The following is an 18822-nucleotide window of genomic DNA, read 5'->3' on the forward strand; positions in this document are numbered from 1 at the left end:
TATATAGTATTTTAGTGTGATTTTTGTGTTAATTACTGTTTCCTACTGTTTTGACGCCTGTTTGGCACTTCTGTCTTTTATCATATTAATGTTTGTGTAGGTTTATGTGGAGATTATGGCTGTTCTGAAACACGATGACCAGTCTACCAGGAGACTTGAAGATAGTGCATCTGATCTAAGTCAGCTGAGCACACAGACCGTGTTCTCCATGCTTGATCATCTAACTCAGTGGGCTAGACATAAGTTTCAGATACTTATGGCTGAGAAAAATACTGGCAAGTCTAGCAAAGACAGAGGTGATCTAAAAAGTGAGTGAAGCTTATTTTATTTAAAGTGGCGTTTACATTTTTCAAATAAGTATTTAAATTTGCCATTTCATTTATTCTGCTTTATGTTTTCTTATTATTGTATTGTGATTTATACCCCTTCCCACCCCAAATGCATTGTTTTGAATGCATATCATAATAAATACAGATTCAAAATTTTAAAATTACATGTCATTCTCTTGTTAGTTTTCTAAAGGTTAACATATTCTATGCAGTCTTGCAAGACGCAGGAAGTTCACTGGGATTGTTTTAAATGAATTATTGTTGACAGAAAAGAAAAATGTAATATTGAATTAATAAGAATATGTCACTAAATTGTGAAATGAATTAATTTGATGCATAAGGTAATTCTTATAAATGAAACCTCAGTGGACAAACTTTTAAAAATGTCTTTTTTTCTGTAGCATCGAGTGAGGGCTATGGAGAATATCAAAATGTGACACGTTTTCTAGACCTCATACCTCAGGATACACTAGCCGTGGCTTCCTTTCGCTCCAAGGCTTACACAAGGGCTGTGATGCACTTTGAATCATTCATTACAGAGAAGAAACAAAATATTCAGGAACATCTTGGATTTCTTCAGGTTCTGAAGTTCTTTCTGGTTTTTATTTGTTTTATTTTAAAATTAAAATAGACATAGATGAATAAAGCTTTGTCAAATTCTTCTCTGAAATTAGAAGAAAAGATGTAGTTAGGCTCTTGGTATTGGATACAAGTGTTTAGTCATCTGTCTTTAAGCAACACTTAGTACTTCCTCTTGCTTGTTATGCTCCTTATATGAAAAGGAAGGAGTAAATATCTAGTGTATAATAAAAGATTGTAGAATACTGAAAACAGTTAAATTTGGTTTTGTTACAAGTATAGCATTTATTGCTTTTAGTTAACTCTGCCTTTTGTCAGAGAAAACACAGTCAACTATAATTAAAAAAAAAAAAAAAAAAGGCGCCAAAACACATTTGAAGGAAAGCTAAGAGTCTTTTTCTAAAGTAGAAAAAGTGCTAATGCTAAGGGTGTTTAAAATTATTTAAATTATTTCGAAAACGTGTTTTAAACTGAGATGAGCCTGCTGTAGTTCCTTATGGTTTATACTCCTCAGTAACATTTCAAATTTGATAAACTTAGTATGTTTCTTTTCCATCTTAAGTAATCTGTAGCTTCATTATACATTTTTATCGTGTAATAATAGGATATTTATTTTGCCCTGTATACAGATTGTTTCAGGTTGACACTTGCTTTGTTATTCTTTCTTATTCTTCCTATACTATGAGGTCATAAGTATTACAGTATGCTAAGCAAAAGTAGGGCTCAACTTTGGAAGTAGCTCAGCAAAACTGACATCTTCCGTGAAAGCTTAATGACAAGAAGTCCTACAGAGTAGTTTATTCTCCATTTTCAAGAAGATGTGTGATTCTGAGCATGTTATATATAAAATATATTCTTTTGTTGTCTTGGAGATGTTCTTAATGTACATTTCCAATTCTGCCTGAATAAAGAAATTGTATGCTGCTATGCATGAGCCAGATGGAGTAGCTGGGGTGAGTGCAATTCGGAAAGCAGAACCGTCTCTCAAAGAACAAATCCTTGAACATGAAAGTATTGGCTTGTTAAGAGATGCGACAGCCTGTTATGATAGGGCTATCCAACTGGAACCTGATCAGGTAAATACAAGAAAAACTCTTTACATTTATTTTTATTAAAAATAAGTATAATGATTATTTTTTAAATCTTCTTAACTAGCTAAAGTCTAAGCTGAAATTGCGTGTTGTTCAGAATGTTTAAGTAAAACGGCAACATAAGAGTTTACTGTGGCAGTTGCTGAATAATTATTGCTATTGGAAGTGTCTTATGAACTGAAATGAATCTCTTACTGGGTTTATACTGTAATTTGAAGGCTTGGGTTAATAGTTGGATGCTTATGCCCAGGTTTTTGCTAGGACAGCTTACCATTTAAAGTTCAGCCTTTGTTTGGGAAGGCCTGAAACTGGATTGCTTAAGTATCAATCAGTATTGGTACATGCCAAGAGAGCTATTAAGGCAAGTTACCATAGGTTTTATTCAAAGTAATTCTGACTTACTATTTTTCATTATTGATGTCCAGGGAAAATGTTCATCATGTAAGATCAAAAGGAAATCAATTAAAGAAAACTTGAAATTATTTGTCTTCCATTTCCCTTCCCTTCCTTTATTTGGAACATAGAAGTATAAGATACTGTAAAGTGAGCAGTACTGGAAAACCATCATTCTTTTCATATACCAAAGTGAATATCCAGAGATGTGATGATAAATGCCAAAAGGAAGTTGAAGACATGTATTACTCTTTCTGTATTTGAAATACTCTTTTAATGGAAATGGGTAAAAAGCCTCCTAGCCTAGGATATCCCTATGGTTTCTTGCCCTTCCCTATGAAGCAGAGCTTATCTAGCACAGTTGACAACAGGTACAGTAACTAAAGTGTTTTAGAGGCCCTACTTCATTCCCAGAGTATGGAAAACATTTTTATGAAGAGAGAAATTGCTTTGGGTTCTGGAGCTGTTTCCTTCCTGTGACTTTTTTCTTCTTGTTACTAATATCTTTAAACAAAATTTTATTCACAACTCTGATATGAGTATTAATAAATTAACATCAAACTATATTTGTGGTGAAGTGTTTTTCAAAAATTGCTGATGGTGATCATAGTTCTTTGGTAATCATAGACATTTTTTAATTTTTAACGTTTGTTTAGCTTATGGTGCAATTGGTTATGACTTTTCATATTCTAAAAAGCATCCAAATGGATGTATTTCCTCCCTCATACTGCCATGAATTTCATTAGTGTATGTGTGTGGGTTTTTTAATATTTCTTTTTGGTTTGGTTTTTTTTTCTTTTCCCCTATTTCTAGATTATTCATTATCATGGTGTAGTGAAATCCATGTTAGGCCTTGGTCAGTTATCAACTGTAATCACTCAGGTCAATGGAGTGCTTGCAAACAGGTACTGTGAGCATCTAATACAATGTTTATTTGAGTAATATGAAGGTCTTGTGTTACACCTGTGTCTCAGTAGCCATTTTTGTGCATTATCAAGCATTTGAGGCTTAGCAAGCGTATCCAATTAGCCATATGAAGGTAGAAAACTTGAAGGTTTTTGTCTATAGGTTATTTATTTCAAGACTTCTAGAAATGCTAGTACTTCTTGTCTGCATTATGTGCAGCATTGATATATGCTTTAATTTGTTAAATAGAATCTTTCATTTATTGTCTTGTATGTTTCTAGTTCTATAGCTATTCTGTAGCCTAATATGATAAATGGATTGGAAGAGGTAATTTTTAAAATGTGCTATAGAAGTTAAATATGCTACTTGGAAGTTGTGTTGTACAGCTATTATTTGTTATCAATGCATATCCTTTGGTTTTATTGAGTCTTATTGAGTCTTATTAGGAGGAAGCTTACCTTGCTTCTTTTCAAGTGAGAGAAATTTCATATAAGGAATATTGCTGATATAATGTAGGAACTAACATATACTGAAGGGGGAAAGGAAAAATAAAATTCGTTCAGTACAAAATTTATTGTCTTTGTTTTCTTTTAATAGGTCTGAATGGATTTCTGAATTGAACACTTACAGAGTGGAAGCAGCCTGGAAGCTGTCACGATGGGATTTACTGGAAAATTATTTAGCTTCAGGTAAGTTGTTATGATAACAAAATATAAATACTTCCTTACATTTCTGAACAAGTGTGTGTTTTAGTCTAATCATCTTGAATCAAGGGGCAGCTACTGTCATTTTTTTGGTCTTGTTTTTTACTAAGAGGTTGGTTCTGACAGTCTTCCAGATTTTGTAAATGTATTTGGTGGTAAATTGTGTAGTTTTCAAGTAGAAATTTCATGCAAGTGTAAGGCCAAATTCCTTCTGGGTTTGTTCAGGCGGCTGGATTGTGGGGTGGAAATATACAGTCCTTCTAAAATTCAGTTAATTAGTGCTGAGAAACTTATTTTCCAGTAGTGTGTTAAGACAGATTAATATGTTCAGATTAAGCTGCTTAAAGAAAGAGTTTGAGATGCTTTTTTTTCTCCCCAAAGATGTGAAGTCCACTACGTGGAGTGTCAGACTAGGACATTTATTATTATCAGCCAAGAAGAAAAATGAAGCAGCTTTTTATGAAACACTCAAGGTTGTTCGAGCAGAACAGATTGTACCCCTTTCAGCAGCAAGCTTTGAAAGAGGATCTTATCAGCGAGGATATGAGCACATTATCAGGTTTCTGATTTTCATGTCACTCTTCTCAAATCCAGAAATCACATAGTCAAGTATGCAGCAGCAGGAATTTTCTGTTTCCACAATAAATGCTGCTGATGTGCATTTTCTGTCACATCTTTTAAAAATTTTTTGAAATACTCAGATAACTGGAAACCTTTGATAGATTGGGAGTTTATATTTATCCGCCATTAAAAATATTCACAGTAAAACTGTTGAGCATAGTCTTTCAAAAATCAGCAAGCAAGTTTATGTAAACTTCAGTTAAGAAAAATCAACTATTTAATTCCATGCTTAAAGTAGTACATATAGGCCAGTAACTCCATTAACTAAAGAGCATTGCTTTTAATCTATATGATGGTCTAAAAGCACCCCCTTCTTTATCAACAAAGAGCAGTAAAAATTGAAGTTGGCTGTAGTAATTTAAAAAGTAAGTAGCCTTTTTTAAGGAAAAAGGCTTAATACTTCCTCTGCACTGTAAATGCATTCTTATGGCAAGATATTGTATGAAATGAGTCAGTTGAAGTATATATTAATTATTTCTTAATTCTATTTGTGATGTTAATTTTTGCAGTGTTATTTTATTCAGGAAAGAGAGTTTTAATATTAAAAGTGTTTCAAAATAGCTTGATTTAGCCATTTATCTGGGCTACTTGGAAGCCTTCAGTTACTGTTTCTCTGTCAGATATATCCACTACACATGAGGTCTGCCAATGAGAACAGGCATTTACAAGCTCTCAGCTTTGCAACTTTACAATGAAAGCTAATAATAGTCATATTCTTAAATAAACAGTAACTTTATTATAAATGAGATGTATAAGTAACAGTTTATTGTCTCTAAAATGATATTTGTTCAAAATATCAGACTTTCTGAAGAGTTATTGCTAAAAGTAATGGACAGAAATACGCTTTCTAAAGATTGACTTACTCTCCAAAGTGCTCTTCATTGTCTCAGTGTTCAGCTGCTTGGCAAAGGAAGAGTGAGAAATGACTAATCAGTTTACAAATCCTTGATCTTGAGTGGTTTTGCTTCATTTTTGCCTTAAAAAGTCTTACTATTGGAAGTACTTAAATGTCCATCTTTTAGAAAGAAAATGGCAAAAGGTTTATCAAAGTTGCATATATCTCACATAGCAACCAATTTTCAACAGTGTTTTTCCCTTTATTTCACTAACACAGGTTGCATATGCTGTGTGAGTTGGAACATAGTATTGGACCACTGTTTGAGCAACCAGATGGTGACCACAGTAGAGATTCCCTGAATTGGTGTGCTCGTATTGAAATGACCCAAAACTCTTACAGAGCAAAAGAACCCATCTTAGCAGTGAGAAGGGCTTTACTTAGTCTCGGTAAAAGGTGAGAACATGACTATTTCTTGTCTGTTTATGTTATAATCTCAGTAATATTCTGGTTTTCCATATGTGTATTAGAAGAGAGAAGATAAAACTCTGGAACTGTATGTTGTAGACAAAAGCAGTCCTCTGCAATATTATGTACCTTCAAAATAGAAGGGAAAAGTGGTGTCTGTAGGAAAGACAAGAGAGAAACAGGGGAAGGAATATTTGTTTCTAGGTCTAAATAGAAAGAAGATGAGACGTATTACAAATAATTTTAAGTGATGGTTATAGTATTTTATAGCTTACTGAGAAATTTTTTTTGTGTTTCAATACATTGTGATATTTACTTCAGATTGTAAAGTACCATTCAGGACTGAAATCTTTCATTTTCTGCAAAAATATCTCTGCAGCCAGGATTACAGTGAACTCGTTGGTCAGTGTTGGCTCCAGAGTGCTAGAGTCGCAAGAAAAGCTGGTCATCACCAGACTGCATATAATGCTCTTCTGAATGCTGGGGAATCTACGCTTTCAGAACTTTATGTAGAAAGAGCAAAGTGGCTCTGGTCCAAGGTAAAGAAAAAATGGAGCTTACTTTCTTACACGTAAGAAAATAAACTTTAGTCTTCTTCAAGAAAAAAAGGCACACAGTCAGTATATGTAAAACAAAATATGTCAACTGGGACTATTAACATGTTGTTATTGCACTTGAGCCACAAGAAGTTTTTACCTCCAGCTGCTAGTCAGCCCTTTTCTATATCCATTGACTTTTCTGGCAGCCTTGTATACAACTGTTGGATTACCTGCCTCTGTTAAAGCAGCCCAGGCAAATTTAAATTACCTTAATAGTAGACCTTTCCTTAACTTGTGTCTTTTTAACTAATAGAGGTAGGCAGTAAACATGGGAGCAATTATTGTGGTAAACCTTAAGGGACAATAATGCTGAGATGACAACAGAATATGAGAAGCATCTGAAGTTAGTAATAATGTGTTACCACAGCTGGAATGGCCTAAAACACACTCGGGGACATAGCTTTGCCTTAACAGCTGTAAGATGGAAGTTTTACATCTCTCTTATTTAAAGTATATAATATGTTTTCCTCTTTCCCTTAGGGTGAGGTTCATCAAGCACTCATTGTTCTTCAGAAGGGGGTTGAGTTATGTTTCCCTGAAAATAAAGCACTGTGCAATAGCAAAAATCAGCTCATCCATGGCCGGGCAATGCTGCTAGTGGGCAGATTTATGGAAGAAACTGCTAACTTTGAAAGCAATGCAGTTATGAAAAAGTATAAGGTAATTTGACATACTGGTGTTAACAAGACAGTACTCTGAATAGTAATAATCCAGGTTAGCTGTTGTTATGTTCCTGATGATTTCAACCAAGGATAACATCAGTGGGTTTAAATACTGTATCAATGCATAGAAAGGAAGTAGTTGTTCTTGTAAAGATTTAACTATCTGAATTAGCTTTAATATAACATGTCAATACAGGGAAGCCTACAGTGCCCAACAGTGGGAGCTAAGAATACCTAATATAACTCTTTTAAAAAAACAAATTATAGGAGCATGTTTTTTTCTTATGCATGTACAAGCTAGAATTCCTCACTAAAATGTGGGCTGCTCTAGGCAGTGAGGTAACTTGATGACACATTGCATTACTCCTCAGCGTTACTTCTTTTTGGTAGTGACTTGCAAGCATGCTTTAAATATGCTCATACTCTCTGAAGAACTAGAAAAAGGGACAACTGGTATGGTTTTCTTCAACAACACGGCACTACACTGCCTCATCTTGCCATGCCACTGAACAACTGTTTTGGCACTGATTAACACACTGCCTGCTTAACCAGTAGCTGTAGATCTTTATGCTTCCTTAGAAGCAGTATATCTCCTATCCAAATTTATACTGCTGTCTTATTCGTGAAAATACTTCTATAACAGTAATTTAGAGAAAAATTTAACAGATAAATCAAATGACGGCTCAAATTATGGAAACTAATGAAATTTTGGTGGATTATATTAAAATACTAATGCTGTCTAAATACTGGCGCTGTAAAACAAGCCAGTATTGTTAGAGAATGGACATGCCACTTGCCAAGTTATTTTTTTCTAATATATATCACACATTTTTTTTTAATATCATTATTTAGAAGGAAAGCAGAAGTGTGAAAACCAGAAGCATTTAGGCTGGAAAGGACCTTTTAAGATCATCAAGTCCAACTGTTAACATCCTGCTGTTTCACTTTTCAAAAATCTAAAAGAAACCCAATATTGAGTTTATCAAGATTGGGAACTTGATTTTAATATTTTCAGTGAAACTATACTCTTGCCTAGTTGAGGAAATCCATTTAATCCTGTCTTGAAATACCTTGCTGTCTCCAAATCCGAAAGTTATTTTAAAAATGGACTTCTAGTTTGTACATGCATTTATCTTGGGACAAATTATAGTTTTTTTGAATTACAAAGTTACAATTAATTCTTTTTTTTGCATGTACTTTGCACAAAGGTAACTAAAACAAAGTTCTTGTTTCTTGAGAATCTTTTTATTTATTATCGTTTTATTTTTTTATTTGAAATTCAGCATCTTCTCAAAAATAATTATCTCTTTCATTTTGTTGCAGGATGTTACGGTTTTCTTGCCAGAATGGGAAGATGGACATTTCTATCTTGCTAAATACTATGATAAATTAATGCCCATGGTAACTGACAATAAGATGGAAAAACAAGGAGATCTGATTAGATACATAGTTCATCATTTTGGGAGGTTAGACCCTAGGGGAGCTTTGCTTAGTTTCTGTAGAAGGATGACTATTATACTGAAAAAACATTTTATAGGAATATATTTTCTTTCTGCAATTCAGACTCAGTGAAATTTCTATGCAGTATTGTAAATCAAAATACAGCATGCTTTCTTTTTGGTTTCATACCTAATTAATTTTTCTTCTGACTTTTGACTAAGCAATTGTCTGTTTTGTCTAAGATAGTTAATTATTTCATTTGCAGATTTGATTAATAAAAACAAAACCCTTGTATATAAGTAAGCTTTTAGTTGTTGTAGATATTTTAAAATGCTAAACAGAAATTTCTGAAGTCCAGAATGGAATGTGAAACAATTAAGGATATAAAATTTGTAATGTTTTAATACATATCACTAACATGCCGTGATTTAAATATGTAATCATAGGTCTCTACAGTATGGAAACCAGTTCATCTATCAGTCAATGCCAAGAATGCTATCTTTATGGCTGGACTTCGGAGCAAAAGCATATGAATGTGATAAAGGTAGAACATATTTTCTTCGTACATACTTCCTGTGTCATACTTCTGAATGTGTGATTGAAAGAGCAGTGAAGTATACTTGCAGTTCTTTGTTTAGACTTACTGCCTGAGTTTATATGGAAACAATAAAGTAATATCATTATTTTAAATTACAGGATGTTAATATGTGGGGGAGTATTAATTATTAATTATTATAATGGACTTTTTTTAAAAAAATATATCATGAGATAGCATTGTTCCTCAGGTAACTTAAGTTGATAAACAGATTTAGGGAAAATCCTTTTATGTCACTTGTCACCTCTTTTAAGATGCCTCATAGCGATGAGTGTTGGGTTTGTATGCACTTACTATAGTAAAGTGTTAGGCTTTGGGGCTTTTTTCCAATTTGCCTTGGTTCCAGTTGCTGAAGGAATTTTACTGAAATTTAACTAGGGGGAAAACCTGTAGGCAGCATCAATGCATGTGAAACTACTACCATAGATGCATTTTTGGGTGAAAGATTTTTGTACAAATGAAAACTGCAAACATGCTGGGTCTGCAGGGGCAGAGATATGCACAGGTGTGCCAATTTCATCCCTTGTAAAGACTTTCTTCATTTCCTCTCCACTAAAGAACGTTAGAATCTTTTTACCAGAGAAATACATGGAGTGTTTTTGGTTTGTTCTATGCTATTGCATTACTTGAGAGGAATAGGAGATATTTTAAGAGTACAAGGAGAGCTTTTCTGATATTGTCTGTTCCATGTTCCTGTTGTCTGTGATTGTTTATTTCCTGTTATTCTGGTTAGTTAAATAGCATATTAAGTCATTGTATGCTGTGTTTAAAATAAACTTTACAGTAGAAGCTTTTCCTTTTTCTTGTTGTTTTTTTTTTCTTATGAAAAATTACCAACAAAATATGTTTCTGTAGGCTTGTTTTAAATTACTTTACATTTCAGATTGGAAAAAAGAAACATCATCTTGTTGTCTTGTGTTTTTCAGCAAGTCGTTCAGAACGTGTTCAAATGAAAAATGATTTAGCTAAAATAAATAAGGTGATTACGGAGCACACAAATCACCTGGCACCTTACCAGTTTCTGACAGCTTTTTCTCAGTTAATCTCCCGAATCTGCCATTCTCATGATGAAGTCTTCGCAGTTCTGATGGTGATTGTTGCTAAAGTTTTTTTAGCCTATCCACAGCAAGCAATGTGGATGATGACTGCTGTGTCCAAGGTACCTTGATAAGTATATCTGCACCTTTATTAAGTTTGTAAAACTGTTTTCATCAGACAGAAATGTGAATATAACCTCTTTTGCTTTAAGATGACAAGAGAGTTGAGAGTTTCAATTGCTGTGATACTGTTGTAGAACAGGGTATCAGTGCTATCACTGCAAAAGATTTTATTGTAGTCTAAAGTTAAGATATTGCAGTTTAAGCGTTCCAAATTAAAATGCTAGCATGTGTCCTGACTTGTATGATGTATTAGGAAAGGAAATTTGAATAACAAATTACTGATTAATTGGATAGTTATGGACAACAGATTTGACTGTGTTTAGTAATTGTAATAGTACTTGCAGTTTTATACCCTGTGCCTTGATTAAAATGAGATAGATATACCACTTAGTCCTAATACTTACCTGGTAGTAAGGTCACTCCAATGCAAATTGGAAAGTGTGGTGCCTACTATTGCTTTAAGGTTGGTGAAATAACATTCAGGGTACACTGGCATATTCTTGAATATTGTTGTGGGACTCCCAAGAATTGCCCCCCCAGACACCCCCCTGCACTGCACTGTACCAATTCAGTATTTGTTTAGGTACCAAATTTCAGTTGGAGAAAATCCTTCTCCAGATATTAAATATGACAAGCAGTAAGTAGAGAAAATAATATATTAATTACTGTGGGGTTTTTTAGGATTCTTTACTTGAGTTGACTGTTGTCTAATACATTTTAACTTTCCTCTATTTACAGTCCTCTTACCCTATGCGTGTCAACAGATGTAAGGAAATTCTAAACAAAGCTATTCACATGAAGGAATCTTTAGGAAAATTTATTGGAGATGCAACACGCCTTACAGATAAGCTATTAGAACTATGCAACAAAACGGTACTTACACAATTAAACAACTTAATGCATGTAATAGGATTATTCAGAAATGCTATATAAAAGCTTCTGATGTCTTTCATTAGCCAATTCATTACTGCAATTTAACACAAATTACACTGACTTGTAAATATATTCTTTTTTAACCTTAATAAAAATATTTTTTTAAAAAAAATTAGGGAATAATTCTAAATTGAGCACACTTTATAACATTTCAGTACATAATGATATATTTCACAGTGGATGGGCTTTTTACATTGTTTTGTGCTTGCTTGTATGATTCTTGCCCAGTAACTCACAAAGTTTCACTATAAAAATAGGTTGGTTGTGTTTTCATGAATAAATGAACTTGATAATAATGGTAAAGCCAAATTATTTCATTATTCTGTATTGTCATTGAGTGAAAAATACATGTGCCATAAATGCCAGATATATTTGACCACTCCCATTTGATTTGAAATTCTTATTTCCCTAAGCATTTATTAGTCAATTCTGTTCATTAGTTAATGTGAAATAACAGTAATATTTTAAGTACTTATGGTTAACTTTTGAACAACTTTTTTTCAAGGTTGATGGAAACAGCTCAACATTAAGCATGAATATTCATTTCAAAACACTTAAGAGATTAGTAGAAGAGCACACATTTAGTGAAATTCTCATTCCTTTACAATCTGTAATGATACCAACTCTTCCTTCAATTCCTGGTACACATGCTAACCATGACCCTTTTCCGGGCTGCTGGGCCTACATTGCAGGCTTTGATGATACGGTAAGCATCTAGTTGGCACCTCATTTTAAACTTCATGTTAAACAACTGTAGCTGCAAATACATCTTAGTTCCCTAGAAATGGAGTAGTGAGTAGGAAATGTCATAATTACTTTTGTGGAAAATGAGTGGCTTCTGTCATAACACCCTGAGACAGATATGGCCTCTTGGTACTTAGATTATGATTTGGCTTGAGGTTGATATGCTGTAGCACCATGGAAGTGCTAACATGATTGGTTGCGGTGGTTTATTAGACTTAGAGACTTTATTTTGTACAAACTGATACAGGTGTTAATAAAGAATTTAATTTTTTCCTTAGGTGGAAATTCTTGCCTCACTTCAAAAACCAAAAAAGATCACCTTAAAAGGTTCAGATGGGAAATCTTACATTATGATGTGTAAGCCAAAAGATGACCTAAGAAAAGACTGTCGGCTCATGGAATTCAACTCCCTTATTAATAAGGTTTGATGAGTTAGACAATCAGAGGCATTATACTTGCTGATCAGAATGAAATGCTGAACTACCAAACAAAAAAAACAACTTGCCTTGAGATAAAGCTTACTGGAAGAATAGTGTTGCAAAATATTTCAGCGGAAGTCAATAGCAATTAATACTGTATAACTTCTCGCGGACTTGTGAAAATGATAACAAAATCAACATTTTGCCAAAACAATTGCTTATTCCAGCAAAAATCTACAGGAAAGGTTATTTACAGTAAATAAACAACAGCAAACTTCCTGCTGTCATGCTTCATATTCCTTATTCAGGATTTTCTAATACTTTTAAGGAGAGATAGCTAAATTCATCTTTTCATACTAAATGTGTTGCCATACTTGTTATTTTAGTTATATTTTGTTTCTCAACAATATGCTTAAGGTTAAGGTACCATGTTTTCCATGAGGTTAAATGAAATGATAGCATCTCTGAAACACTAGAACACTTATTTTAAATACTGCTTTTAAGGGGTTTAAGCCATGTACAAATTATGCAGCTCAACTATTTTATTGCAAAATTCTCTTTTTTAATTGACTTTGAAGAACAGATAAACACTTTTCTTGCACTTGACCTACTGCAGACAGTGAAGCTTAGAATTTTAACTTCTAAGTCATTTGATGGGAAAATAGATAGAACAGTTAATGTTATTGATACATTTTGATCCTTTCTATGTTATCTGTTAATCTTGTTTTTCTTTTGTGAATAGTGCTTAAGAAAAGATGCAGAGTCACGTAGGCGAGAACTCCATATTCGAACCTACGCAGTTATTCCATTAAATGATGAATGTGGCATAATTGAATGGGTGAACAATACTGCTGGTTTAAGAAATATCCTGATAAAACTTTATAAGGAGAAAGGTAAATAAATGTATTAGACTGTAGTGATATTTAATTTTTGTAAAGGGCTTGTATCTTAATAATTAATGAAACAAACAGCAAGGATCGGACTAAATTCTAGGAAGATGCAGTCATGTACTAGGAAGATGCAGTCGTGTATTTTTAACTATCTGCAGTATCTTATTACTTGTATGTGTGGTAGACTTTTAAATGGGAGAGAATTGGTGCTTGTAATAAGTAAGGTGGATGTGAGAAATTATAACACCTTCGTCTTAATGCACACTTTGTACAATGCTGTAAATCATTTCAGGAGCAGTGCCAGCAGCATGGGAGTGTATGTACAGCATTGAATGATGGGAAAGACTGCATGTTTTCATTGATTTGATCTCTTGCTTTTAATCTGTTACATTTGTGTGAGATAATTAAGATAATTGAATCACGGTTGAAGGTCCAGCAACTTCCCAGGGTAAAGACCAGATTTCTTTTGATTTTCTTGTTAATAAAGAAACTTTCCGGTCAGTGCAATAAAATTTGGAGGGAAAATTTCACACATTATCTGTACATAATGTCTGGAAGTCCAGACATCTCAGCTGATTATAATGAATGGCTGTGTGAGAGTGGGGATGGTTATGTGTATATGTGTTTCCCCACTCCACCCCATGGTGATTGGTAAAACTGATGTCTTGTTATTATAATTTTTTAATTTACTTTCCAGTACCCTGCCATCAACATGTTCTATGGGTTATTTTCCATTTGTTCATTTATTTCAACTTCATGGAGATGTTAATCTTCTCTAAAATACCATATTGTAATAGTACATATAAGGCTTGTTATTTGAACATTTGCTTTGCCTAATTGAGGAGGTCTATTACAGGTATCTACATGACTGGAAAAGAATTGCGTCAGCATATGCTTCCAAAGTCAGCACCTTTGTCTGAAAAGCTGAAAATGTTCAAAGAAGTCCTTCTGCCTCGTCATCCTCCTCTCTTTCATGAATGGTTTCTTAGAACATTTCCTGATCCTACTTCATGGTGAGTGACTGGGATTGGGCTTGGTCAAGAATATCTACTTTGTGTATTTCACTAAACATTAATGATACTACAGAGTAAAGACAGGTAACATGAGGAAGTGACTTTGACATATCTGATTCTTATTTCCGCAGGTACAACAGTAGGTCAGCCTATTGTCGTTCCGTTGCAGTTATGTCAATGGTAGGTTACATACTTGGTCTAGGAGACCGTCATGGTGAAAACATCCTGTTTGATTCTTTGACTGGTGAATGTGTGCACGTGGATTTCAACTGCCTTTTCAATAAGGTGAGAAATGCCACTTGCTGAACTTGCTTTTTATTTTACATGCAAGTTATAAACTTCTATTGTCTTGGGGTTTTTTCACTTATTTTACTTTAGCATGCCTGTTGTGTTATCTCTCTCACTTTGTTTCTTATTTATACGCAACAGTCTGGGATATGTAGAGTGTGTGATTGTCCTGTATACTGCATTAATGCAAGCCAGCTTTTTGATTTAGCCAATATCAGGTGAGTTGATGTGGATACACTGAAATAGCCCAAATTTTGGAGTGTTTGTATTTTGCGATTCTCTCCACTATCACCCTCCAAACAAATCTGTAATTGCTACATTCAGAATTTTGCTGTTGTGAAGTTTCTTCGCTTTTATCACACAAATGCAGCACAAAAATTCTATTGGTTCTGTAAAAATAAACAGCAAAAATCATGGCCAGAGTTGGATTTGGAGTTTTGGTGTTTCTCCTGAAAGATGCTTTTGGTGTGGAACATGTCTCCTTTTTAATTCAGATAACAAGATAGAGAGATTGTTCATTAATTTCTCCTGCTTTCTTTTGCGGAAGCCTAAATTGTTCTACATAACTGCTAATTACAAAAATAATTGTTTTTAAGCTAACTTGCATATTATAACAGAAAAGTTAGCATTCTGCATGAGTCTGCAGACCAGAAATATGTATTTAGAACAAAATTTTATACTCTGTGTTAGTATATTAAAATAGGGATAAAGTAGATATTTTGGACATTGGTATCCTTTATTCATTGTAATTTCCCTTTAACAGCTGAAAAGGACTGTGATCTGAGCACACGTCTCTTGTCAGCTAGGAAATTGTCACTGACAAAGATGGGCAAAAAACAAGGTAAATGTTACTCTTTTAGTTCAATAATGCTTAAAATGCTTAGGGCATGCTCTTTTTTTATTAATGTAAAGGGAGAAACTTTTGAAGTTCCGGAAATCGTTCCTTTTCGTCTCACTCACAACATGGTTAATGGAATGGGTCCAATGGGAACAGAAGGTCTCTTCCGAAGAGCTTGTGAAGTCACAATGAGGCTTATGCGTGATCAAAGGGAGCCTCTAATGAGGTATGGAAACTGTTTTGCTACAGACTCTGAAAAAGCTGTTTGTAGCCTAAACATTTGAAACAGTAACTGCTGGTGAATATGCCAGTTCCAGCATATGCCTAGCATGCTGCTCAGTCTTACTATGACATGCAGTTAAATATAAAACAGTATAAATATTCAGCACTATCTTTAGACTCCTGTCAGTGTTCTTGTTTTGAAAATTAAATGTATTATATGTATTTTATTCTTTTTCTATTTTAAATTTATTTAGTGTCTTAAAGACTTTTCTCCATGATCCTCTCGTGGAATGGAGTAAACCTGTTAAAGGGAACACAAGAGCGCAGGTGAACGAAACTGGAGAAGTTGTCAATGAAAAGGTTAGTTTAAAACAAGTGGAGCATAAGATATTCAAATGTCCATTATTGTTTCAAGTTATATTTTCTAATTAAACGTTAGCTGTCTTGTTTTTTTCTTTCAATTGTTTCTTCCTGATGAATCTCTGTGTTCATAAAGAGTCCATAAAGAGACTATTTTTATTGATAGAAAATGTAACTTATCTACTAAAGAACCAAACAAAATAGAGCCTATATTTCTCTTATTAGTGTTACTAAATCAAGGACAACTTCAACAGAAGCAATAGAGTAGGTGAGGCTCTTGCTACCCCTCACTCTGACTGTTGCACAGTCCTCCAGATTTACATCTGGAGTCCTTTCCATGCGTATTTGTGTGCTTTTCATGACTGGATGTTTAGTATTGAAAAAATACGTGCCTTGTTACGTGGCAAGAAATACTTGGTTAAAATTAAGATTTTATATGTACTGTTTCTTTTGTAGCTACTGATAAATACTATATTGTTCATCCAAAATATAGCTTACACAACTTGTAATATTTATTCTCTTTCCTCTTTGCAAAAATTCTGTTTTGTCTCTTTTTGCTTTAAAAGGAATGTTTCATGAAAATAAATATGTGTAATAGCAGATAAAACTTAGGGAGCACTGATAAACACAGCAACTAAGATGAGGAAAAACTACAGTACTGAAGCTATATTACAACAAGAATCTTGAGCACAGAATCTCCTGGTCTTCAAATAATTACTAACCAGGCTGTGTCTACATAACATTTTAGTTACAAGACCACCCACGTAGCTGTATATTTTAACTTTTTCTTGGATGGATGCCAATGTTATGCTTGAGCTTTAAAAGAAAATGTGTGAATATAATTGATATGAACTAGCTACTCTTGTGGGCCTCAGAACAGCTCATTTTGAGTTGCTCAGCAAAACCTGTTACTAGACTTACTCATTTTCAGTTGTTCATCATTTTAGCCTAAATTTTCCAGACTAGGTAACTTCTTTAATTTTATCCAGAACTCCAAGAAAAAGGCTGGGAAAATTTTGCATTTATTTGTATGAAAGAAAGCATTATAACTTTTTCAAGTACATTTGCATAGCTTGTTCAGTCTCCTCTGATAATTTTTTATCTGTAAAAATGTAAGGCAACAGTTAACTGGAGAAATAATCTATCCATTTTAAAGAATGATTTTAAAATATGAGTATCCTTTACTCTCAGAGTAACTAGTGCAGATATTTGGGTTTTGTATTAAATGAGCATACAGATTTCAAACACTTCCTAAAAAATACTTATTTTCAGAAGTGGAAGTTCATGGATAGTAGCAATATTCTTTTTTTTTCTTTTGTTTCTAGGCCAAGACCCATGTCCTTGATATAGAACAACGGCTGCAAGGTGTCATTAAGACTAGAAACAGAATAAAAGGATTACCCTTATCTATTGAAGGGCATGTTCATTACCTTATTCAAGAAGCAAGTGATGACAACCTCCTCTGCCAGATGTATATGGGCTGGGCTCCATATATGTGACATTTTTTCATGTTGGAATGATACCAGTTGCAAGTGATCTAGCTTTAATATTCTTGAGAAGGTATTAATCAGTGATGACTGGTCACTTCTGTTGATTTCTGATTGTAAGCAGCAGAACAGTCTTACATCAACCTGAAATCTATGTAAACTATACAATACACTTGCAAGTATGTTATGAATACACTTGCAGATGTGTAAGATGTTATGACTTGTTTTGTATACATACAGAAGATAGTACATAGGAATTGCTTACAAATTAGACTGTGCAAGTCTCTACAAGTTTCTTACTGTATATGAAAAATTTTCATTGTTGAAAGAATGCACTCTGACTTTATAAAGCTTTGTATCTTTTTGTAAAGATTTTTCTCATTCAGCTTACTTGCAGACTAGAAAATTACATTAAAGTTTTTATACCAATATGATATAAAGTGGCTCTATCAACTTTTTCTATTTCTAGTTCAGAAGGGATTTCTAAAAATAATTAATATTTCTTTTCAGCAGTAGACCTTGAATTTTGGTTTCCTTTGGCTTTCTTCTGTATGGCCTGGCTATGTCTAGAAAAGCATGTGGGATCTTAAATCTTACCATTAAGAAACTGGTTAAGCATGACAGTGTTCTGAAAATGTTTCCTTAGTCCTTACCCCCTGTGCTAAGAAACCCTGGTGAAGGAAATGACACAAAGCTGTGTGTTAGAGGACCCTGGCAGTATGGCTGTAACAGCAGTGCAGGGTCTGCCATCTCTGACTGCAACGTACAACACATTCAGGCTCCTGAGTGTTTTGGACAGGCGGTCCCTTACCTCCCTTGTAAAAATGTGGCTACAGTGAATGTTTTACAGACTATTTCAGAAAAAGTGTTTTGACATGGACAAGAGTAGAAATAAAATATCTTTAGAGGGCATATACTAACTTACTTTAATGCTTGCTTCTCTAGGCCTCTGAACTGGAGTGAGGAGACCAAAATTAAACTTTTTTTACCCTACAGTAAAATATGAGAATTTTTGTACAGTGTTTTTGTTTCTGCTGACTGACCAACCATACCCTTAGTTTTTGATCACCATGCTGTGGCATAAGACTCAAGTTTTAGTTCAGCTGAACCCCAGACGTTTTGGAGACTAAATCTAGATCATGAGTTTATAACTGGTTAGAGTGGTTTCGTTTCTCTGGGGAACTAGTGGGTCATCTTCTAAAAATGTTGACACTGTCTCATAGATTCCAAGGTTTTCAGACCCTAC

At 33.9% G+C, this 18822-nt stretch overlaps 1 protein-coding gene across 2 annotated transcripts in view; it reads left to right on the forward strand.

Annotated features, from left to right (window-relative positions):
* Positions 1–18337, forward strand: part of ATR (ATR serine/threonine kinase) — a 42162-nt gene extending 23825 nt beyond the window's left edge. The window contains exons 27-47 of one of the 2 annotated variants that reach the window (XM_026855152.1): positions 101–308; positions 731–909; positions 1820–1984; positions 3206–3297; positions 3896–3987; positions 4384–4561; positions 5738–5914; positions 6306–6465; positions 7006–7185; positions 8511–8653; positions 9074–9171; positions 10149–10381; positions 11121–11255; positions 11821–12021; positions 12338–12481; positions 13221–13371; positions 14225–14381; positions 14513–14666; positions 15582–15733; positions 15984–16089; positions 17415–18337. In XM_026855152.1, coding sequence (XP_026710953.1) covers positions 101–308; positions 731–909; positions 1820–1984; positions 3206–3297; positions 3896–3987; positions 4384–4561; positions 5738–5914; positions 6306–6465; positions 7006–7185; positions 8511–8653; positions 9074–9171; positions 10149–10381; positions 11121–11255; positions 11821–12021; positions 12338–12481; positions 13221–13371; positions 14225–14381; positions 14513–14666; positions 15582–15733; positions 15984–16089; positions 17415–17588 — 3279 coding nt within the window. In that variant the 3' untranslated portion in view covers positions 17589–18337. The other variant, XM_026855153.1, reaches the window with a different exon arrangement.
* The last annotated feature ends 485 nt before the right edge of the window (positions 18338–18822 follow it).

This window comes from Athene cunicularia (genome assembly GCF_003259725.1).
Source record: "Athene cunicularia isolate RWA chromosome 9 unlocalized genomic scaffold, athCun1 chr9_part1, whole genome shotgun sequence".
Taxonomy (NCBI): domain Eukaryota; kingdom Metazoa; phylum Chordata; class Aves; order Strigiformes; family Strigidae; genus Athene; species Athene cunicularia.